This window comes from Brassica napus, chromosome C8, assembly GCF_020379485.1.
Source record: "Brassica napus cultivar Da-Ae chromosome C8, Da-Ae, whole genome shotgun sequence".
Taxonomy (NCBI): domain Eukaryota; kingdom Viridiplantae; phylum Streptophyta; class Magnoliopsida; order Brassicales; family Brassicaceae; genus Brassica; species Brassica napus.
In genome coordinates, this window is record NC_063451.1 from 33,389,766 (window position 1) to 33,414,120 (window position 24,355).

Here is a 24,355-nt window from a genome sequence, read left to right on the forward strand (position 1 = left end):
TCATCAAATAGAAGAAGAAAGTGGACAAGGTCAAAAAGCACAATTTGAGAAAGCAAATCATTGAGGACATTATCAAGGTGTTGGACGATGTTAATCCTTATGTCCAGAAGTTTCGATCTGTCCGAGAACGATTTAATTTGAATGACAATCAACATTTTCATATGAGGATTGTTAGCTCTCGGGAAAAGGATGGAATGACGTACGATACTCCAACAGCTTCAGAGGTTGCTGCCTTGATCCCAGGTGATTTTAACTTAGAGATGGACAAGCTAGACATTGTGTTACAAGAAAAGCAAACTGGCTGGTTCAAAAGGATTAATGAGATACATCCGTCATACCTTGCACTTCAGTATCCTCTCATTTTTACATATGGTGAAGATGGTTTCAGACTTGGAATTAAAAAAAGGGCAACATCAGCGACCGAGAAGCTAAAGAGGGATCATATTAGTATGAGACAATGGTTTGCTTGTCGAATTCAAGAGAGAGATGGCGAGTGTCATACTCTTCTACACTCAAGAAGATTGTTTCAACAGTTTCTGGTCGACGCATTCACTAATATTGAGACGAACATGCTAAGTTTTTTGAGGCTGAATCATAAATGTTTGAGGTCTGACACATTTGACTCTATTCAGCAAGTGGAAAATGCTGGAAAACTAAACATGAATGACCAAGGTACAAAGTATATTTTGCCAGCTTCTTTTGTTGGAGGACCAAGGTTCATGAAGAACAACTATCTAGATGCTATGGCCATCTGTAGACATTTTGGGTTTCCAGATCTTTTCATAACCTTTACGTGCAATCCAAAATCGCCTGAGATTACAAGGTATTTGTCTAAGCGAAATTTAAAGACTGAGGATATACCAGAGATTATGTGCCGAATGTTCAAGATGAAATTGGATTCCTGAATGATTGATCTAACCGATAATGAGCTTTTTGGGAAGACTGTGGCATGTTTGTAAATCTCATTTTGATAATTTTAGTTTATATATTTTTCTATTCTGGCTGTGTTCAGATTACTATTTTTTCCTGTTATGCAGCTATGTATGCTATCGAGTTTTAAAAGTGTGGTTTGCCTCATGCTCACATTTTATTGTTCATGCATTCAACCTCTAATTTCTCGCGGACTAATCAGATTGACAAGATTATATCAGCAGAGATTCCGGACAAAACATAAGAGCCCGAACTATATGAAGTGGTTAAAGACATGATGATTCATGGTCCATGTGGAGTTGTAAACATGCATTCACTGCGTATGGAAAATGGCAAATTCTCTAAAATGTTTTCAAAGTCATTTGCGGACAAAACTACAGTGAACAAGGAAGGGTTCCCAGTTTACAGGAGAAGGGATAACAATCGATTTGTAGAAAAAAAAATGGTTTCAAATGCGACAATAGATATGTTATACCATATAACAAAGAACTATCACTTCGTTACAAGGCTCATATCAACGTCGAGTGGTGTAATCAGTCAGTATCAATCAAATACTTATTTAAGTATATTAACAAGGGTTCGGATCAGGTTACAGTTGTTGTTGAACCACCAAAGAAAGGAGAAACTTCAACAGACAATGAAAACGACAAGTGTTCTGATCCAGAACAGAAAAACGAAATACAAGATTTCTTTAAAGGAAGGTAGATACCTAATTATGTGGCTTTTATCAATTAAAGAATCTAATAATTTGATGTTGTTACAAGTATAAGCCTATTTGATAATGGTTTCAGGTATGTGTCTACTTGTGAAGGTGCATGGAGGAATCTTAAGTTTCCTATTCATTATAGATCATTGCCTGTGGAGAAATTTTCTTTTCATTTGCCTGGGAAGAAAATGATTGTCTTCAAGGATGATGATACATTTGCGGAAGTGACAAGTCGTGTTTTGATTCAGAATACAATGTTCATGGGCTGGTTTGAACTAAATAAGGTTAGTGTTGTTCCTAGAACACTCACTATAGCTGAAATTCCAACAAGGTTTACTTGGAACAAGAAGGAAAGCAAATTCCATGACAGAAAAAAGATTCAGCATTGGAAGGATTAATTATGCACCACTAGCATAGAAGAAGCATATTTTCTTCGAGTATTGCTTAATATTGTTCGCGGCCCTACATGTTTTGAAGAAATTAGAACATTTAACGATGTCCAGTATCCAACTTATAAAGAGCCGTGCTCGTGGTCTGCTAGAAGATGATCAAGAATATATTGATGATCTTATTAGGACAAACTTTGACAATTTTGCATCATATCTGCATCATTCTTTTACTATCATGCTTATCTCTAATACTTTGTCAATGTCTGAAAAGGTTTGGGATTGTACATGTGAGTTACTTTCTGAAGACATAGAGTACAATTAGAGGAGACGATTTGATAGACCTGTTAAAATTACCAATTGTTTATTTCTAATTTATTTAATATTTTATCATATAGTTATGAATGTAATGTGCCTACATACATCGTTTTGTGTAGGATTATGTCTTACTGATGCTCAAAACAAGGATGGTGCCCTTATCGAGATTGAGAAGATATTGAAGAGTAATGGAACATCTCTGGCTAACTGGGATAAAATGCCAAAACCAGACCGTGATGGCAAGGATTCTCAGAATGTTCTTATTATGGTTGAACTCAGCTACGATAAGGATGCCTTAAGAGAAGAACATGAAAGGGACATCGTAAAGCTTACTGATTAGCAGAAGAAAATATATGAAGAGATTATGGATGATGTATTAGGAAAACGAGGTGGAGTTTTCTTTGTTTATGGATTTGGTGGAACCGGAAAAACATTTTTGTGGAGATTGTTATTTGCTGCAATTAGATCCATGGGAGAAATTGTGTTGAATGTTGTTTCAAATGGAATTGCTTCTCTTTTGTTACCAGGAGGAAGGACATCACATTCAATATTTGGTATACCTATCAATCCTGATGAGTTCACGCTGTGCAATCTAACATCAGGTACAAATGCTGCTAATTTGGTGAAAGAGGCTTCTATCATAATTTGGGATGAGGCACCAATGATGAGCAAACATTGTTTTGAGCCATTAGATAGAAGTTTAGCAGACATTATGAGGAGTACAGAGAAGAAGCCTTTTGTTGGGAATGTGGTAGTTTTTGGTGGGGATTTCAGCCAAGTGTTGCCAGTTATTCACGGTGCTTCAAGGGCCGAAATTGTGTTAGAGTCTCTGAATTCATCATATATCTGGAAACATTGCAAAGTACTCAAACTTACAAAGAATATGAGGTTGCTTTCAAGTGATATGAGTGCTGAGGAGCTAAAGGAACTAAGAGAATTTTCACAATGGATTTTGGATGTGGGAGACGGGAAGGTTGGTGACCCTAACGATGGTGTGGCATTAATCACCATTCCAGATGAACTTCTTATTATGGATGCAAATGATCCAATTGAAGCAATAAGAAAAGAAGTCTATGGAGATGATGTATCTCTGCAACAGAAGAACGACCCTAAATTCTTTCAAGATAGAGCTATTTTATGTCCAACGAATGATGACGTGAACAAGATAAACCAGCACATGTTGGATCAGTTTCAAGGTTCCTAATTTATCATATCATTATTCACGTGTCTATTTGTGTTTTAAAACAAGTACTAATTTGCTATCAACGTGAAATTTAGGAGAAGAAAAGATTCACTTAAGTTCTGACACCATTGACCCATCCGATACTGGATCTGTTAATGATCAAGGTCTCACTCCAGATTTTCTCAACAGTGTCAATGTTTCTGGTTTACCTAATCATAATCTTAGATTGAATATCGGATGTCCAGTGATGTTGCTCAGAAATATTGATCATGATGGAGGATTGATGAATGGAACTAAGATTTCAGATCATAGATATGTATGATTTATGTGTCAAAGCACGAGTTATTACAGGAAAGAAAGTTGGCGCAGTAGTGTTGATTCCGAGGTTGTCAATAACACCTTCAGACAAGAAGATGCTTTTCAAGATGAGGAGAAGACAACTACCTATTGATGTCGCTTTTGCTATAACTATTAATAAAAGTCAGGGACAATAACTCTCACATGTTGGCATCTTTCTACCACAGCCTGTGTGTTTTCACGGACAACTCTATGTTGCTATCTCTAGAGTCACATCTAAAAAAGAGTTGAAGATTTTGATTGTTGACGAGGATGGTAAACCTCATAAACAAACAAAAAATGTTATTTTCAAAGAGATTTTTCAAGATTTCTGAGATTATTATATTTTTAGATGATATATTTTTTATCTAGACACTTGCATTTGCTTACACACCATATGCGTGTGTGTTAACGCTCAAATAATGTTTTCTCAACTTCTGGAAAAATTCATGTCATGGTCGAAGAGCCAATTTTTTTTTCTCATGTTCAATAGTTTTACTAAAAGCAACATACTTTGATATTTCGTTTAGGTCATTTAAAATAACAGTATTTCTAATTTTTCAATACTCATTTAAGCGAGTAGTACTAAACATGTCAATCACACATCAATCAAACACACTGCAATCAATCTCCAGTTTTTTTTACCTAACTACCATACTCAGTTCCAATCAATCACCAAGTTGAGTTCGCATCCTAACTACTAGAATGTTAATAGTTTAAGATGTACATACTTGGAAACGTGTTGCAGAATGTTTCATGTCCCATGGTCTTCACATGAATAAAGCTTTGTATCTAAAGATGAAACTGCACGGCATGCACTTCAATTGTATACATTAATACTACAACTCAATAAAATATACAACAATCTAGATTTTTACTCTATAGTCAAGGACATGTACTAATTTGCTATAAACGTGGAATGCTGGAGAAGAAAAGATTTATTCAATAAAATAGACAAGTGAATAGTCCAAGACTTATCTCTGTATTGTATGGATTTCGCAGGACTTTGCCTTATGTCTCTTATTATCATACAACAGTCAACTTTGTCCCGTAAAATAAAGATAAAAGTTCATGTAATAGATTCTACAAATCTTAAATTTGATTGTAGAAGTCATTGTATGCGTTGAAATGAGCCATGTCATTGTTTTAAAAACTTATCTTTTCTCAGGTTGTAGTGTTTTTATAATTGTTAGTTACGGTCAAATGAATCCGTCACAGTCTTTAGAATGTCACTGCACGACCTGCACATGAATCGTAAACATTAATAAGACAACAGCATGAATTAAACGGTGCTTAATTGTCCAATGTATTTTTTTCAGATCACAACAGCATTTTAAAAATTGTACCTTCTCTGATGCTTTTATAGTCGATGTTTAGATACTAATTAATAAAATAAGGTCTTCATCTGTCCGACCTTTGTCCTGCATCTGAAAAGTACAAACATATGAAAAGAATCAAAAAGGTTGCAATTTATTATGTAAGGATCTCTATATCTATACTTACTTTTCTGTAGTCGGATTATGCCAAAAGCCTTCATTATTTGGATTTAACTCGAGCTTTGAATGAATCTGGACAAGTCGGTGATTTCGTATTGTTGTATTTTTGATCTATTTTGTTAATTCGATCTGGTATGTTCTTGCAAGTCAAAAGTTAAAGCGATTAAGAGCTTGAAATAAAAAATTAAGAAACTAGGAATCTTTAGACAATACAAAAACTTACAGATCTAGAAGTGGATGCATGTTTGAAAGATCGAGATATTGAATGATTAGCTCCTTTAACTTCTCCATCGATCTCTATCCTCTTTTTTTTCTTTCTTCGACCGGAAAGATGTTGATTTGATGAACATTTCCAGATTCATTGCTTTGGAGAGACCGAGACTTCTCCGTCGGTTAGTTTTTGGTTTTAAGATTTTTCCTTTCTGATTTTTTTCCTTGTGAAAATCCCTAATCTATTTTTTGATTCCGACCACAAATTTAAAAAAAAAATATTGAATACATCATAACAATTTTCAGACCAGCAAACATTCCGGAACGCGCTGCTTTAACGACGGCGATCAAAAAATGTAAAGGAATCTTAATGACAGCTCATGCAATCATTAGACGCTAGCGATATATGTTTGAGATGCCGCGTCGGCGTCAGCCGCTAATATTTACAGCGTCGATGAAAACACGGACACGATCACTAGCGATAGTCGCCGGCGGCAACTTACTACTGACGCTGTGATTAAATTTCTCAATCTTGTTTTTTAATTATAGCCGCTTGACGCTATGTCCGCGTCAACGTAAAGAACATGGCTAATGTGATAAATTCGAAAATAAATCAGAACCCATATTCAATGTTATAAATGATCATAAAACTATGCTCATTCTAATTTAATTGAGTTCATATACCATATCATTAATTGTTACTATTTATATAATTATAAAGCTGATCCTTTACAATATAAAATAAATCATCTTAGTTACTGGACCAATTAGAGATAATCATTATATTTAGTTTTAAATATTCTATAAATAATATTTATAAACCCTATTTTATAGTAACTTTTAACCGAAAAAACTAACTCCCAAAATAAAATCGGAACTAATACCAAACGTCCACTTCTAAAAATATGATCGAGAACATCCAAAACGATTAACAAGTTTGTCAAAAATAATATATGCCCATGATTTTACTTATTGATATAGGTGTGGTCTAACTATTTTAATATAATTATTAAAACATCTTATTAATCATTTAAGAAAAATATTATATAAAGAAAAACACAAATATAAAATTTAAATTTCTAAAAAAATGTAAAACAAAATATATACCCACCTTTCAAAATCTAATACAGGGTTTTAAAGCTAAAAAAAATACGAAGACAATGATAACGGGCTTAGTAAAATAAAAAATCTTCGGAGAGTACACACAAATTGGGCCCTAAAGATGTAAATCCTAAACCCATTCATTGCTAGACCATTAAATGTAAGGGCGTACACTTCAAAATCTCTATAAAGCGAGTGGAGTCTTGTGTTTGTAAGGGCGTACACTTCAAAATCTCCTCTTTCACCTCCCTTCTACTCCAAGATATGTTTCAGGGGATTATAGTCCAAGGATTAATGCGAGGCCAGTGACTGCTCCAGTGACCATTCCTTCTTCATCTACGTTTGATAGGAATCCACTCCCTCCTTTTTCCCCAAGAAGCACGAGACGCTCCACTTCATCCCAGGTTTCTTTTCCTGGGATTGCATTTTACAAGAGCTCCAGAAGCGGAGACTCTCCTTCTGGATTTATGAACCAATACCCTGGCCACAAGGTTTTTACGCTTCTTACTTTTAATAATGTGTCTTGCTGAATGCGACTGCTAGATCACAGTGTTTAGCTGACGTTGTGCTTTTTTTCTTTTGAATCAAATCTTTCAGCTGACAAAGGACAGCAAATAAGATTCAGGCAGGTTCTCTGGACTTCTGTCTTCAAGTGGCTCACCAAGATTCGGGTTTTCGAGGAGCCCGAGTAGATTTTCTTCTGCAGATGATTTGGATGAACCTGATTGTTCATGCCCTTTTGATTTCGATGATGTTGACGAATCAGGACTCCAGTACAGGTAAACTGGCTCTACCCATTTCTTAAATCTTTTCACAGAAAGCTGATCAATGAGCACAGCTCATACCATATATATATTGACATAAGATTTTGCATTTCTTCGGGTGCAGCAAAAGTCTTGACCGAAGGAAAACTTCAAGCTCTATATCACAGTCGCTACCTATAGGGAGAAAGTCACAGGACGCAGCGGTTGGAGTTCTCGTTCAAATGTTGAAGACAGCACCACCATTACGACAAGACTCGAGCACTTACATGGCGTCAATGTATGGGGTTGAGAGAGAAGGTTCAGAGTCAGGCACAGAATCTGAATTTTCCATGGCTCGAAGTACATCAGATGCACTAGAGGAACTGATAAACTACAAGCAGCTCAAAGACTTGCTTCTCTCTAAATCCAAGAGTGTTGGTGGAGCAACTCCTGTTCACTAAGCCATAAGAGCAAGCAAGATATGAGTTAATGGGATAAATGTTTGTAATTTGTACATATGGATTTGATAACGAATACTGAGCTCCCGTTTTAGTTTCTGTAAAAGAACCTTTGTGCAAACAAAACAAAGTTTCTGTAAATGAACTACTTTCAATATGCACTTAAAAGATGTTTTGTAACACAAATGTCACACTAAAATAAAACGTACACCAGAAACACACACAGAAAAAGCCTCAACAGCTTCAAATCCATCCACGCCTAAACATCTACGGATTCAGGCATTTGCAAGCTTTCACCAATATCTTTGTGCACAAAATAAAGCTTCAAAGCCTTTGCCTTTACAAAAAAAAACTGTCATCCATCTCCTGCACAACTAACTGAGAATTACTAGCAGGCTTCAAAAGTGATATCTCCAGTCAATAGTGTGCCCCGGAAACCTTCTTCTATATCTTGAGGCCCTGACTTCGTATCGCAAAGCTCATCTGTTGAAAACATCAAGATGGTTTATTCTTAAACAGATAAATCTTAACTTAAGCTAGGTAATTAGCTACACTGAAATAATTATGAAAGTTTTTGTTTACCAGCAATATCGCGGTGCTCATGTATCTCGGTATCTCTCACCCAAAGCTTGTCGCCAGGGAATATGTTCATGTCTGCAAGGGTTGCAGATTCTTGATCAATCAGTTGTGTGCCTTTGTGAAGTTCTTGGTTTTCCTTCATCACCTGCATATTATGACAGCACACATGTCATTGTCTATCATCCACAAGTAACCCAGTGAAACTTTCTAAGACTATTCTCGAGTTAGAAGACATTACCCCTAGTAGTTGCCATATCATCATCTTTAACTGGTACACAGTGGTCGTTGCAGAAACTTTCAGGCTAGTCTGCTTCCCATAGTTAGTTCTTCGAGAACGCTTTGACGTGCGACGGTCCACCTCAAAGCTCGAGTCAGATGCATTTAACATTGACTTTGGAGCTTCCTTTCCGCGCACCAGGCAGACAGATACATCTCCTTCAGAATAAGTGAGCTTCTGCATCAACTCACAGCTCTCCCTCTCTCCTATGCATTCCTCACAAACCTAGCCGAGGTTAAAAGCTATTGTTAAATGCAACTCATAAACTTCAAACGATTACAAATGATCACATCTACTTTTACGGAAAAAAAACATCATAGTATAACACATCTGAGCCTCATGCGAGAAGCTAAGCCAACTTTACAATTCAATGTAGTATCAAAAGCTCAAGACGTTACCTCTGGAAATGTCCTGATAATAAGCTGCTGATTATCAATCTCCATATTAACATCAGGAGAAGAATCCTGATCAAGGTCAATTACGTCCTGGGATGCACTTCGATTCATATTACTACCATCCTCAATAAGAGCAGAGACTCCCTTCTCCACGATCCCTCCCCACTCCTCACAGAAATACTTCCAGTCATCCTCAGGGATGATTGTCAGCTTATCCGTCTAGAAAAATGTGCAGAAAACAAGAGTTTAGATCAAAGTAAGCATTTTCCATCTCATCGGTAAAAACAGCCAAGAAAGAAGACAAATGATGTAAACTGAAGCGCAGCCACTGCCAAATTCAGAGCACAATTCCCTCATTATCTCAAAATGAAACGACAATCAAACCACAGAACCACATAACCAAACTATTAAAACCAGTAAGTTTATCCTAGAGATCCTAAACCCTCCCAAGCCCTAATAAAACCAGTTACGAAACACAACCATATCTCTACACTTGAATAATGTCATATATACTATTCTTACTTCTACAGAAACAAGTCAGTCTCTCCTGTGCCAATAATGAACACTCTCAGTTTTCCATTCGATCTTGGCTTTATTAATTCAAACGATTGCAATATTGATTGAGAAGCATATTACTGTATATAATGCACTTACAGATGGATTTTTTTGAAATAATGAGCCACGTCTGTAGACAAGTTCAGGGAGCCTTTCAAGGAGTCGAGTGTGCTGAAACCAATAACCATAGGAACAAACCATTAGTGTTATGCTCAGATTGCTAGTGGGAGGATGAAAGAAGGCTTGCTGATATACGACAGTTTATATTCACCAGCCTTTACTAACACATCTAAATAGGTGTATGAGAGGAAATAGAGAAAACAGTCAGGGAACCCAATTTAGAATTAAGCACTTCTGTACATATATAAACCAAATCGCTGCCCAGCAATGAATCTTACCTTCTGGCATTTGAGAGTATTAATGACTCCATCAAGAAGTTCAGGCTCTGGTACTGAGGAACTATTTTTTCCAGTCATGTTAATATAGCTTCTCCACTGCATTAGCCATGGAGATGGCAACAAGAAATATGGGCTTTGTGGCGTTAATGCTATACCCTTTCCCGTGGCTAACTTATCGTGATTTTGGCGCTGCTTGGCCTTTATTGTTCTGTTGCATCAGACCGAACGTAAGAAAATATCTAAAGAGTATCAAGACCAACAGAAAAAGCAAGTAAACAATGGTTAACCTTAATGCATCCTCGACGCCTGCAACCTCAGAAAGTTCGGATGTGCAATGAGAACATTGGATGGAGTCCAGAGGGAAACATTGACAACCCGAAGTATCTTCTGGTGTCACTTTTAAAGCATCTTCAACAAGGAATGACCAGAGATTCTCTGGAACTAGAATTCTTTTGGCCCCTGGCGCTTGCTCAGGCATCAGCTCTCCATGACTGCACGTGATTGCATTTGTAGGTCCTGCATCTGCTTCACTGGGAGCGTCAATGTTTTTCCTTTTCACCCATTGCTGCAACCTGGAAACGTGATATTACGCTTTAGAAGGAGCAAGATTTTTGAAACATGTTAGTGCGAGTCCCAGTGGCGTTTATCATAGAAGCAGCTAACTGTGGTAACACCCCCACAAAATAATAATAATAATAGTAATTACGTGCTAAAGTCGCCATCTGCAAATGCATCAAGTGTCGAACACGCACAAATATGCAAAAACGGTATTATTACAAACTTATAAGTTACAGGACAATTGAATGCATACCATGCTTTAGAGATGTAATAATTTCCGTCCTCGCACTTTCCCGAAAGAACATCGGTTGCTATGTTTTTCATGAATGTTCTTCGATCCCTATAACTGTCAGAAGAGACAACCATGCGAGCACCATCCATAAGGCATTCCCTGCAGTAGTCCCCTTTCCCTAACTTTGGTCCACCATTGAACTAAACATAAGAGGAAATGAACGTATAAGAAAAAAGATGAAATAAGGGTGTGGCAAAAACCAGCAAATAATTCAAGGACATGATACTAGAACAGAAGTATGACACATGGTTTATGATGTCAGCTGATACAAAACTTGAAGACAAGAATAGTTTTTGTCTTGAAAAAGGGAAAGGCACTAACCTTTGATTCTAACTTCGTCCATGCAAGTTCAGATATACGCTTCATGCAAGTAACTTTTGAGGCAAGAACTTTCCCATGGGAACAAAGTAACGGGGTGTTGTCCAAAGCGCTACATTGTACAAAAACATTTGAAAGCATGGATGTGATCTAATTTTCTAAATCGAAAATCATATCAATACTACCAGCAGGCGCTGGTATATAGAGAATAACAACAAATGCATGTATGAGGAGATTAACTTACGGGGGCGAAATGGTATCAGCCCATAGACGAATCCATTCTGTGGAGATCCAAAAATATTGTTCTTCAAGTGACTGAACAGCAGCTTCTGAAAGTATAGTCCGTACTTCTTGCCTCCTTTCAGTCAAAGTTTTCAATTGACTTTCCTTTGTTAAATCAAATTGCTTGCACGCCTCAAGGAATGTTGCGTTCAGGTCATTGATCCATTTATCGAGATGTGACGGAAGATAACAACCTTCCGGCTGTTGAACACTAGCAACTTCTCCGTTGGCTATGTCAAGAGGGTTCTCTCTTTGTCCTTCCTGACTTTCCTTTTTACCGCATCTAAGACTGTACATCAGCATATAAGCATCACTGGATGAGAAAACCTCCGACTTAATAGAAGAAGAACCTGATTGTTTGACATCTTTGGTTTTCCCACTACTAGCGGCACCATTACTCTCGGACTGTGCAGTTGAAGAAGAACCTCCATCGAATGGATGTGTACCCAGTTCAGACACTTGCTCATCGTCAAATTTCCACCACAAGCCAGTCTTTTCATCTTTTATGTGAGCAACGTAATGTCCACTGTTCACAGCGCTTCCTTTGTGGATTAACACAGCAGAGAGTTCGTATGTCAACTCATTCTCAGAAGACTCTGCCAATCTCGATCGCATATCCAGCACTTGAGGAAAGGAAAGCGAGGACGTAATCTTCTTCTTAGCCGTAGTCTGTTGACATGATCCAGCAAAAAAAATCAGGAAATTTTTAACAATGTCTTATCTAAGATTTCAATTTTTATACATACAAACGTATCAGGAGAAGCAAAGGAAAAGGTATGGGAATGATCATGACTCATGAGTAAGAAAATAAATAAATCAATCAACCGAAGATAACATCCAAGAAACATACGTCAGCATTGGTAATCCACAAAGGCATACAAGAGGTAGAGATGTTGAAAGAAACTACGTGCACAACTGAGTCAGTAAGAAAGGCGTATTAAGATCGAGGAAACCACCTTAGGGAGGAAAACACATCGTTTGAGCTGGAAAGTGATAACAGGAGGTAGTGTGCGCAGCTTAATGCAGCGTGTGGCATCTACTCTGGCATCGCAGCTCCCACAAAAATATTGGTTGTCCCCATTGAGATGCTCCAAGCTAAGGTAATCATTCAAACTATCATCCAAACTTTTGAGGCCCTTGATATTCAACTCAAGGGCATAAAAATCTTCGACCTTTGAAGAAGCTTCGGACTCCCTCCCACATTTTGAGCACCTACAAGACAAGAAAATGAAAAGATGAACAAGAGACCAAAAAGCAGATATGTTCTTGCCTTACAAAAATCAAATAAGCAGTCTTAAGATCAATCTTACGTGGTCACATGCGAGACACTACCGCGGAAGAGATCCTGCACAATTGTTTTGGCCTTGGAAACTCCAGAATGGCGTAAGCAACGCTCAAGCAAGGAGAGAAGCAAAGTGGAGAACTCATGTATATCCTGCTGAATCCCATTATCCAACTCGAGCGTCTTCACAAAAGCATCAGAATCGACAAAAGACTTTTTGCTAGCATACAGCTGGGCGAAAAGCCTCGCAATCTGATCCAAGACAGGATACTGCTTCAAGACATCAACTTCGACAGAGAAAACTCCTTCCCGGAACGCAGTGTTCATGTACAAACACTGGAGTATACTATTAGCATAGCAAGTAGCTCCCAGATTGGTTAAACCAGCCGGCGTAGAGTCAGAATCACGAAGCTCGGAGGAGAGATCAGGACCAAGAGCCTGGATGATCTCGGAAGTCTTCTGCCAGAGACCAGACTTACGGCTTCCGTTAGGCGGAGGAACAAGACCGCAGAAACAGTTGGGGTTGTCACGGGTGTTGACACGGCAGCCTTGACAAAGTGGCTTGGATATCATGAAAAGCTGGTTCACGTCTTCATCGGTTACATCATTAGCTTCGTGGATCTTGCTGCACAACACAAAAAAAAGTAGCAAAGGTTTACTTAAAAGTAAAATACATTTAGCCTCTAATTAATAAAATTTTATCTTTACTGAACCATGTTTTATTTATCTGTTTTTCGCATAAGTTTCAGTTTCTGTGTCGATTTACTTTCTCGTGTTTGTTCATCTGTTTTTTGCGCATTATCTTCTCGCATCAGTTATTAGATTCAAAGGGGGAAAAAATAAAATAAAATGCAAAGAAGTGAAATATATTGTACCGGAGAATTTGAGAATAGGAATCAGCAGCGTCTGATGGTCTTTGCCGTTTGTTCTTGTTCCTGGTGTTAGGTCTCATTGTATCACCACCACCACCACCAAACCCTAAGAGAAGAGCACGTTTATTTAACCTCTAATCTGATCCCCGATTCAACCGAAATAACATAATCCTCTCTCAGGTGCTTATTTGATGAAATTCGCATCTAGGTTAAACGAAATCACGTCGAAACCCCCCCAGATCGATCGAAGCACTGAGAAATTGGCGATCAAATTTTACAGCAATAGAGAGAAAGAGCGAAGCAAAAAAGTACCTGAGAATCTGTGGAAAAGGGAGAGTTGGTAGCTTAAGTAGAGAGTAACAAAAAGCTCAAGCTTCTTCGTCTTCCTCAACTCTTCTTCTTCTTCTTCGTCTCCGCTGCGATTTTTTCTTTATTTTTTATTTCATTTCTCTCTCTCTTTTTTTTTTGTTTTTAATTATTCTCCCTCCTCGTTGAACAAAAAAAATTCTCCCTCGTCTCTCTGTACTGCCGTCCCGCGCTCTCTCGATTTCAGATTATTATATTATGAAGAGAGCATCAATTACCTCTAGATTTTAGTCTATAGGTTTTTATTGTAGTCCACAGATGAGATCTCATTCCAATTTAATCCCATTACCTTAAGTTAGTTTCTTTTGCATTTAATGTCCCACTAACTCTAAGATGTAACAAATTGATCAATTTCACTAGATCATGGGCCAACGCCATCAGAGAGGCACATGTTGATTTTATGTGGATTAGTTTTTAGGATAGTTCTGGATAATTAACATAAACAAGATACACGTATTAAAAAATTTAAAAAATTTTAGATATTTCGGAAAAATATTCAAATAAATTTGGTTACTCCAGAACTTTTGGATAATTTTAGATGTTTTAAATTACAATTATTTAGATAAATTTGGTTAATTAAGCTTTTTGGATAATTTTAGATACTTTCAAATGAAATATTTAATTTATAAATCATACTTTTAGACATTTTGTTGTTAGAAACAAATATAATTAATAACTTTATGTATATTATATTATATTTTAAAATATTTGGCAGTAATCATCTCTTGGTGTATTTTGGGTGCCAACTCGGTTTAATTTAGTATTTGGTTCGGTCCGGTTAGAACAGTCGGGTCTAATTATTATGGTTTAAACTTTTACTTTTAGACCAACATGTAACCATAATAAAAGTCTGAAAGAGATAGTTTGCAAGCAAAACAAGGCTTACGTTGCGACAAGCCCATAAACACACAAAATGTTTGGGAAACTTTAAAACATACATATGAAACAAAGATCATTAATCTCTATCAGCGTAGGAGGACCTCTTCCCGCTTGATCGGCCATCGTAATGACTTCGACCCTTGTTTGAGTACTCACGCTCCCTGCTAACTCTTTCATCATCTTCGTCTTCCTTACCCGTCACATGTCTTTTTCCAGCAGCAACATCATCTCTATACCTGTCCTCCTTATCGCCTCTGTACCTCTCCCTGCCACGCTTGTACTCCGTATCATCCTCCTTAACCGTTTCACGTCTCTGTCTGTATCGACCCCTATCATTTTCATCCTCTTCCTCGCTGGCTTGACCTCTATACCTATCATCAACATCCTTAACAGTTCCACGTCTCTGACCAGCATCATCGCTTCTATACCTGTCCCTTCCATAGCGACTGTGGTCCTCCTCTCTTATCTGCTTCCTTCCTCTTTGGTAACTGTCATCCTTCAGCTTCCTCCTATTTTCATACTCAGCCTCACTGTCATCAGAAGAGTCTCTTGCAACTTGCTTCCTATCATAATCATGCTTGGACACGATCTCTTCTTCAGCTCTCTTCTTGCTCATTCCTCCACTGTAAACTTCCACCTTACTGCGCAGCTGTTTCCTATTGTTCCCATACTCGGCCTCACTGTCATCAGAGTCTCTTGCAGCTTTCTTGCCACCTCTATGCATGTCCTTAAGATGATCAGACTCCAAGTCTTCCTGATCTCTTTTCGGCTTTTGTCCACTGCGGTAAGCTTCTTCTCTCTTTCGCAGTTGTTGTTTCTCATCCTCAGACTCAGGCTCGCTAACATCAGAATCATGTCTCTTTCGCCCACCTCTTCCTTCATCAGGTTTGTCCATTGAATCTTTTGAAACTGATTGGTTGGTGGGTCGACTCTTTTTGTGTGACTTCCGAAGTTTCAGGCTGTCGTCACTCTCAGCTTCAGATTCAGAAGAGACACTTCTCCTGCTTCTACCACGTTTCTTTGTAACCTTCCTTCTCCTCTTCTCTCCGCTATCACTGTCAGAGTCAGAATCGGAGCTGCTAGAGTCACTCTCTTGTTTACGCCCCTTAGCCTTCTTCTTAGAGCGCCTTCTGCGGTCACGTCCCTTACCATCAGACTCAGATGAGTCATCATCATCATCATCATCATCATCATCATCATCATCATCATCATGTCTTCTCTTCTTGCTCACTTTCTTCTTGTGACGCTTCACTTCATCCACATCATCATCACCACGCTCCTTCTTGCTTTCCTTACCCTGGCCATCTTTCACCTCAACACCCTCATCTCTCTTCCTCCCACTACCACGGTCCAAAAACGAATGTTCCCGTCTCTCTTTCACTAACCCTGTTGGCTCCTCCTCAATGATCCCTTCTTCAGCCGGCTCCTGATCACGCAAACCAAGCGCAGCTCGAAAAGCTTCCATCTGCTTCTCCTTCCTCGCAGCAACCTGATGAGTCTGTGTATCGGAGATCTTCGAATCACCAACCGCATCACTCTCCTCAGAGGCAGCAGCAGCTTCAAACTTCAACCTTGCTTCCTCAAGCTTCTCAGCAATCTCGGCATCAGAGAAGCCCTGATCTGCAAGCTCGTCTTCAAGCACAGCAAGCTTGAGATGAATCTGGCGCTTACGGTCATGCTCAAGGATGTCTTTGTTGGGTTTCTTGGATAAACCAGCGGTTCCCTGATCATCCGCAAACCCTTTTCCTCCACTAACGGGCTTACCACCGTTCCTAGGCCTCACGAAAAACTTGTTCGTCTGAACGTAACCATTAGTCCCAGATCCTCTCGCGGTCTGTAACCCTATTCCGTTGTACATCTTTCTCTATGAACGAACTTCAATCACCTCACCAAACCCTAAAAACGAATAGATTGGTTCAGATTCAAATCTAACGATCTGTGCGAAACCTAAACGAGAAATCAACCGCAACCTGAAACCAAAAGGAATAAAAGAAACAGAGATCTCCGATTAAATTACCAGTGAGTATGAGAGAAATCGTCGATGGCGGCGGTATGAGAATGGACACGGACGAGGCGATGAATAAGATTGAACTCTTCGCAGATCTGAAGGGACGGGAGGTTTAACTATGCTTAAAAGGCCTAAAATTAATTATAAATACTAAATGGGCTTAGGCCCAAGAAAGTTGATTTTCTTTTTAAACTGTCACTGATTATTTTTATATTGATATGATGAATAGAAGAAATAAAATTATAAATGAGATGGGCAAAAGAACTATATTATTAGTAAAATATTGAATTTCATTCCTTCTTATACATTCATCACGTTTGAGATTTGAAGAAGTATTGTTTTTCAACTTAGAAAATATAATATGTAGAATTGTTTTTTAACTTTGTTCATTATAACTGGTTAATTGATTTTAAATTCAATAATGTTGTTTTAAATATATATATATATATATATATGTAACTTTGTTCATAAACAATCTTATCGTCCAGTTATTTTTTTAGAATATTGGATTGTGCATTTATTCTTCTCGATTAGACCATACTTGTTTAGTGATTCTTAAATAGACTAAAATCAGATTTAACACACTTTTTTCCCTTGCGTTTGGTTTGATTTTGTGTCTTGAATTTATAACATATTCACATTGGATTATGTATAATTTGATATCTATTATTTTGGGAAACAAATAATAAAATGTAGTTAGAAATTTAAATTTGTATAAGTAAACATAACTGAAAATATTTTTGAGTCATACACGTCCATAAATATTTACAGAAAATGTTTTGATCAAAATTCAAAATAAAAATATTATTTTATCATTTAAAAATAAAGATTTAAATTATTTACGAACTATGCTTTGTTTACATAAATATGTGTATCTTAAAATTTATGTTTTTAGTTTCAAACTCCTATTAGGAAGAAGCAAAATAATCATCATTTTCAATGACAAAAAAAAATTTGGAGCATAACCAAAAAAATGGTTGCAAAAAAGAGAAGAAAAACTAAAAAGAAAAAGTAATTAGATCTGTCAATGTAAAATATTAATTTTTATTTTAAAAATAAACATCTATTTTTTTTTGCGAACTTATTTTTATATATAAATATGTGTATGTTAAAACGTATGTTTTTCGTTTTAATCTCTCATCAGGAAGAAGCTAAATCATCGTCTTTTCAATGAAAAAAAAAATCCGGCATAGCCATGTGATAGAAAAAATTGAGAGAAAGAGATTTGTAAAATAGTGAAGAAAAATTAAAGAGAAAAAAAAATTAGATCTCTATCAATGTACATTTATGAGTTTTCATGTGTATACACATACATCCATATCAGTAGGCAATCTCCTCATTAAATGTATAGACATCTACTTTATAGTAAGTTTCATCATGAATACTATTTTTTTTGAAAGAATATTAAATTTATTCGAATTAAAAAGGCTTTTGTACAAACTGATGCATTTGTACGAAGAATGTGGAGACAAATAAGTATTTGTCTTTTCATTTAGAAAATAATATATAGAATTGTTTTTAACTTTGTTCATTATAACTGGTTAATTGATTATATTCTAAAAGAATTAATATTATATTCTAAATAAATTATTCCAGAAAGATATCTTCCAACTTTAGTTTGTTGAAATATGAAAAAAATTGTGAAATGAAATCGTTTTGATTGGACCAGATATTGAACCGGGCAAATTGGGCTGTAATAACCACATTGCTGTTTTCTTTTGGCTAAAGGACTATTTTCGTTAACCAATTGCCAAACTTACACAGGATTTATTATCAACCTCTAATGTAAAACGACAAAGATAAAAAATTTAAAAATTATAAATGTGATGTGTAATCATAAAGATCAAAATGTAAATAAAATATATAAATTTAAATTTAAAGTTTTGAAATTCCATTTTGGTGAGCAAAAAAATTTTGTATAGTGTTTTATAGATGCTCATGAGGGACATTAGCTCAAAACGGAAAAATAATCACATTGCGTTTCTTCAATTTGGTCATTACTTATTTTATTGGTTAACTTTAAGAGAATTTAGGCGCTATACACACATAAATTGTCAAAATTAGTAAAATATCCTACCCACTGTTAATCTTCTTTTAATACCAAAACACCCCTACACAACCTCAACACCTCTATTTGTACTTTCAGATTCTGTATCATAGACTTGGAACCTGAGACCCTATGCTATACGCCATGATGCACTGTACTTCATCATTACCCCAAAAGACGTCAAGGGTAAATGTAGAGACAGAAATTTACATATATATTTGTAGTTTTCTTTGGCTTAAAAGGCATAATCTTTCGTTTTTCTTTCTTCATAAAACCTAGAACCTTTCACTTCTCCTTCTTCGTAATTATCACGGATTTTTAGTGAGTTTTGATAGATTCAATCTCACAAACTCTTTTTGGATTATTGTTAACAAAAGCAACGTCTCTAGATTCACTATGCGTCTCTTAATCTCAATAGCTACTCTGATCCTAATGAGTTTCGTCACCGACACACTCTTCTAGCTCGTGCGCAACGGCACTTAGAACCTCAACCTTCGTCCTTTCCGTCACCACACCCGCCGCTTCAATGTAATCTTGTTTCTTCTTAACACATATTTCTCAAGTAATTTTATTTCTACTTTATAGATGACTCCCAAGTAGAATAAGAAGAAGAGCGAGATGTCCCACCACCCCTTCCCGTTTCCGTTCGTTACGGTGTAAACCCAGCTCATGCTAGAGAGCAAGATGAAGAAGCCAAGGTTAGTAATTTCAAGCGTAACTTCCAAGCGAATTAGTGGGTGTTAATAATAATCTTTTTCATTACCTTGTTGAAATATCCGCAATGTTTGTATGGTATAGGAATAATTATCAAAGTGGATGTAATCTCAGAAAGTTCCATCTAAGATATGTAGTAGACGTTATTGATCAAGATTTGCTTATACTATTTCCAGATACCATGCTAGACTATCTTTAATGTTACTATAGTAGAGGCTAAGGTTACCAATTCAACGTTATCTCAGAAAGTAACGTCCAAGAACACTAGTACATTTCATCTTAGTTGCTAATAGTTAATGTTGACCTATTTCATTTTGAATTACACTAATGAAGGAACGTAACAGAGGATAACTGTATCAGCAATAATAAACCGTTTATTACTGTCACTAGTTATTTAAGTTACTCTATTGATTTTAGTTAAAGGCTAACAAATGAAAGCTATTATGAATGGTAACTGATACGATAAGTAATTACGGCTAATAATTATCTTATGTAGTAGTCGCCGAATGTAAGGAATTATGCTGCGCTATCATGCTTGTAACCACTACATTAAAAAGTGTGAATTGATTTGATTGTTTGTGTTTTCAGATTGAGGTGATATCCATTATTGCGGATACGACATACTCCCCAGATGACCTGATTTGGGATGAAAAAGTTGAGGACGAGAATGTTGACAACCTTGTCCGGCTAATATAGAAAGGTCACATATTCAAAAAATGATGTTTGTTGGAGGCTCCACTGCAGCTGATCTGGCCCGTATGAGAGCAAAGAAGAAGCAAAAAGAAAAAGAGGCCAAAGAGAAGAAGGAAAGAGAGAGCCAGTCGGTTTTCAAAAGTTAACGTACTTTATTAATGTTACCATTATTACTTAGACATTAACCTTTTATAGTAGTATCTAACATTAAATAATATATATGATTTTACAGTGATCCTTACGTGCTTAAGTTATCCAATTTTGTAACGATATCTCACTAGTTCTTAACTTCTATCGTAGCAATTATTATTGTCCGGAGATGTTAACATATAATATGAATACTTAACAGCTAACATTTATATATACTACTCTAAATGTTTTGTATACAATCACCAATGCTCACACTTCTCACTCTTTTTTAGTTTCATCAGTAATGATTAACCACTAAAGTTCGAATTAAGAGTTAATTCGTGTAGTGTATATAATGGTTTCACCTAATGTGATCCGTTCCACCACACCTCCTACAAGTCTTTGCTTTGCGCCCTATGACACCTTGCTGCATGAACAAGCAAATTGATGTTAAGAACTTTCAATAACGATTAATACTATTAGTAACAACTAACTTCAATGCATGTTTGGTATATGCTGAAGTTAGCTGAAGTCTACCTTTTGAATTCACCATTTGACAAAATCCTTATCTTCTTTGACCTACCAGGATAACACTTTGTATTTTGAGATGCTATGTTTAGAGATCCACGTGTGTATGCCTCTGGTGCATGTGTCATGTAATCTCCAGCTGGATTTAATAAGGTATAGATGATGACTTTGGATGCAGGTCAACTATGAAAATAACACAAACATTTATAGTTACCAGATAAGATCAAACATTAACATTCAATATAAACTATTACGTTGTAAGATCACACATGCCACATACGTATGGTCAATGCCATACTTAATCTGTTATACACAGACTTTCTCCGATTTTTTTTTTAATTTTTTTAGTGTACCTTACATAATTACCTAATAAAACAAGTGTAAAGAGAAGATAATAGCTGCAGACCCTACAATGGCGTAACCAAACAAGTGGATGGGGAAGAAATTAGCTGGAGACCTACATCTCTATGCAATCCTACGATTGTACTATAAAGATCTAACCAATCTATCTCTCCTCACGTTTCCATCGTACTTCACTTAGTTGTAGGGGCATTTCCGGCAAGACACGCACAATAAGACACAGTGATCGGGAATTTTTTATAACTTTAGGGTAGTTTTCTAATTTCCAGTTCACTAAGGTATATTGGACCAATTATCTCTAACTTTAATAACTACTATTAAACTTTACTAGATTCATTTTCCGCGCTACGCGCGTATAGTATCTTATAAATTTTAAATTTAATTTTCTTAAAAAAATATTTAAAGTTTAATTTACATTATTTTATACCAAAAATCACAAATATGGCTAAGAATTGGTTGATTTTATTTGTGATTTTTTTATAATATTAAATTGATTGATTTATTGCTCATAGTTAACAGATTTGTTTGATTGATTTTCAGTTCATAGTAATGTATAGTATTATATTTGGTGAGTGTATATATGTTGTGTTGTTCCAATATTTGAGTTTTCGTGTTAAAACAATATTATTCAAATTCATGACTTTTAACGATTAAATGTATGTTTTGTTGTTTTCTCTTGTATACGTACACATTTTATTATTTTTTTATTGAAAGTTTTGTTTATTGATCATAGGCATTTAATATAAATTTTTTATCTCGGAATTTTACAGCATTTTTTTTTGTATGCTGACATTTTTTTTCATATTTTCATTACCTAGTTATACAAATAATACGTACGTGTGTTTTTTAGAAGAAGTCTTGATCCCGCAAACTTGAGCAAAACTCTTCATCATGTCAGCTCATCCATGTTTTCCTATAACCTTAGATTCATTAGATGTCTCGTTAGAACCATTTGCGTATCCACAGATGGTTTTGTCTATTAATTATATAAAAGAGATTACATTGGACTGAAAATGGTGACTAATAATAAACCAGCTAACAGATATGTTTATTTGTGTACGTGCAAGTCTTACCTAAAAAATAAGGTGCAATTTTATTGGTTGTATACAAAATATTTCTTGAAATTGTAACAAAACTATCTTATCTATTAAAATCAAAACAAAAGAGTAGAGCTTCCATTCTTCAACACACACAACCTAATTACATATCTGATTGATGCCTTGAGCTAGACTCATACGAAGAAACACCATGTCATAAATCTGCGTAGAAGCTTGATTTGCTTTGACGGAGATTTGTCAGTGAACATAAGTCCAAGTGTAATTACTTACTTAATTTTCCCCAATGTTCTCTCTTCAATCTTCATATTCTCATCAACCACTCTCTCTCTAAGTTATCCGACCATAAACTCTTATTTACTCAACATACCTCCTTTCTGGATCTTCGTGTTCCTCACCAGGTTTTAGATTTGTAATCTTTTTCAAGATAAAGAATCCAAAGTTAAATATATCTGTAGATGATAACACAAACAAAAACACACGTAACTTGAAATTTTTGTATTTTATATTTTCGAAGAAAGAGCCATTATAACTTGATGAGTAGGTTTCATCTCCAATCTTGAATTGAGAAAACAATGGTTCTTGATCATCATCGATAACAAAACACTACTTGCATTCAGATCAAATATAATCTTAGGCAATTGTTCGAATAGATAAAACATACCTTATACAACTCCTATAACCACTCCTAATCTTCTTCTCCATGACGAAGCCAATGAAGAATTGAGCGTGAGTCTCTAATATTTTCTCCACCGGTCGATTCTGTAACCAAAGCGATCAAGTTACTGCTAAAAATCTTACCAAATTCTTGTGTCTTAGCTTAAAAACACACGTCTTTTCTTTTTCGAAACCATCTTTATATAAACCTAACCTGTACCGTTTCTTAACGTTCCTCTGTAGTCTGTAGATATCCGCTCCATTGCTCTTCCTCACAATTTTCTGTTTCCAGAACTCATTTGACACTGCATCGAGCATAGGCGGGTGTGAATTTGAGGCTTCTCCGGCATGTTCGTGGTAAGCAATCATGTCTTTTTGAGAGATAACCATCCTAAGCAACAGCAAAACGTAGATGTCATAAGAAGATTAGAAACTTACGAACCTTTGATTCCTATCATTTTTAGAGACTCCATCTATCTTTAAATCAAGCTTAAGTAGGTGTCTTTATCTATTTAAGAAATGAGAATTTGAACGTAGAGTTAATCATGGTTTAAATGGAGGAAAAAGATAAGTGAGTATCTACTACACGTTTCACTAAATTTTTGGTAGAACTCGCCAGCAGGGAACTCTAAGAATGTAGTGGGGAAAGGGAACATGAGAGAGCCGATGTGGAAGATGATCATTAAAGAAATCGACTGTCACGTACTTGGTTTCGATAAGAATGCCTCCTTTGGAATTATTGCAAGCTTCCTAGAAATAGATTAGCCGAAACATCAACTTGGAATCTCCTGGTCCTGCTGAAACAAAAGTGGAGAATGGCTTGTATTGCACGGTGGCGACTGCCGTTTGATTTGCCATAGTGATGGGATGCGTTTGCTGAGGAAGAAATTGTTGGGTTGGGATATATATATATATAGTCTCAATAGGGAAAAGAGAGAGATGAGATGCATTTCATTTAAGTGATTAATTAAGGGATCTTCAAGAGGCATTGATATCATTGAGTAAGAGGGGGGATGTGGAGAGTTACACGCCGATTTGTCTGGAGGATAGTTTTGATTCATCATTATTACCGTCGCAGACGTTATACAGAAGAGATGGGAAGACGATGAGTTTTGGAGGGTTTGTAGATGCCGTGACAACTTAGGTTAGAGGAAGAGGAAAATAAAACAAACTGGTCATTAAAATTAATGGGCCTATTACGTAGCACATATTCGTGGCCCAACAGCTTAACAACGTTGATGACA

The 24,355-nt window shown here is 36.3% G+C and overlaps 3 protein-coding genes and 1 long non-coding RNA gene across 4 annotated transcripts; 2 read left to right on the forward strand and 2 right to left on the reverse strand.

The window, feature by feature from the left end:
• The first annotated feature begins 2,704 nt into the window (after positions 1-2,704).
• LOC111206856 (ATP-dependent DNA helicase PIF1-like) lies at positions 2,705-3,845 on the forward strand. The gene is made up of 2 exons (XM_022704284.2): positions 2,705-3,536; positions 3,619-3,845. Exons 1-2 carry the CDS (start codon positions 2,705-2,707, stop codon positions 3,843-3,845), a joined length of 1,059 nt encoding a protein of 352 aa, XP_022560005.2.
• Positions 3,846-6,677: 2,832 nt separating this feature from the next.
• Positions 6,678-8,245, forward strand: LOC125591603. Its single transcript, XR_007327688.1, has 3 exons — positions 6,678-7,157; positions 7,264-7,445; positions 7,555-8,245. It is a non-coding gene; the product is annotated as an uncharacterized LOC125591603 (long non-coding RNA).
• LOC106416953 (ubiquitin carboxyl-terminal hydrolase 26-like) lies at positions 7,999-14,436 on the reverse strand. The gene is made up of 14 exons (XM_048766094.1): positions 13,988-14,436; positions 13,679-13,781; positions 12,832-13,428; positions 12,478-12,733; positions 11,484-12,190; positions 11,243-11,351; positions 10,883-11,061; positions 10,359-10,643; positions 10,072-10,279; positions 9,773-9,844; positions 9,122-9,337; positions 8,685-8,948; positions 8,450-8,591; positions 7,999-8,350 (listed from the first exon to the last, which is right to left on the reverse strand). Exons 2-14 carry the CDS (start codon positions 13,753-13,755, stop codon positions 8,256-8,258), a joined length of 3,207 nt encoding a protein of 1,068 aa, XP_048622051.1. The 5' UTR covers positions 13,756-13,781; positions 13,988-14,436; the 3' UTR covers positions 7,999-8,255.
• Positions 14,437-14,875: 439 nt separating this feature from the next.
• On the reverse strand, positions 14,876-17,064 carry LOC106418282 (pre-mRNA-splicing factor cwc-21). The gene is made up of 2 exons (XM_013858949.3): positions 16,938-17,064; positions 14,876-16,816 (listed from the first exon to the last, which is right to left on the reverse strand). Exon 2 carries the CDS (start codon positions 16,776-16,778, stop codon positions 14,997-14,999), a length of 1,782 nt encoding a protein of 593 aa, XP_013714403.1. The 5' UTR covers positions 16,779-16,816; positions 16,938-17,064; the 3' UTR covers positions 14,876-14,996.
• Positions 17,065-24,355: the final 7,291 nt, after the last annotated feature.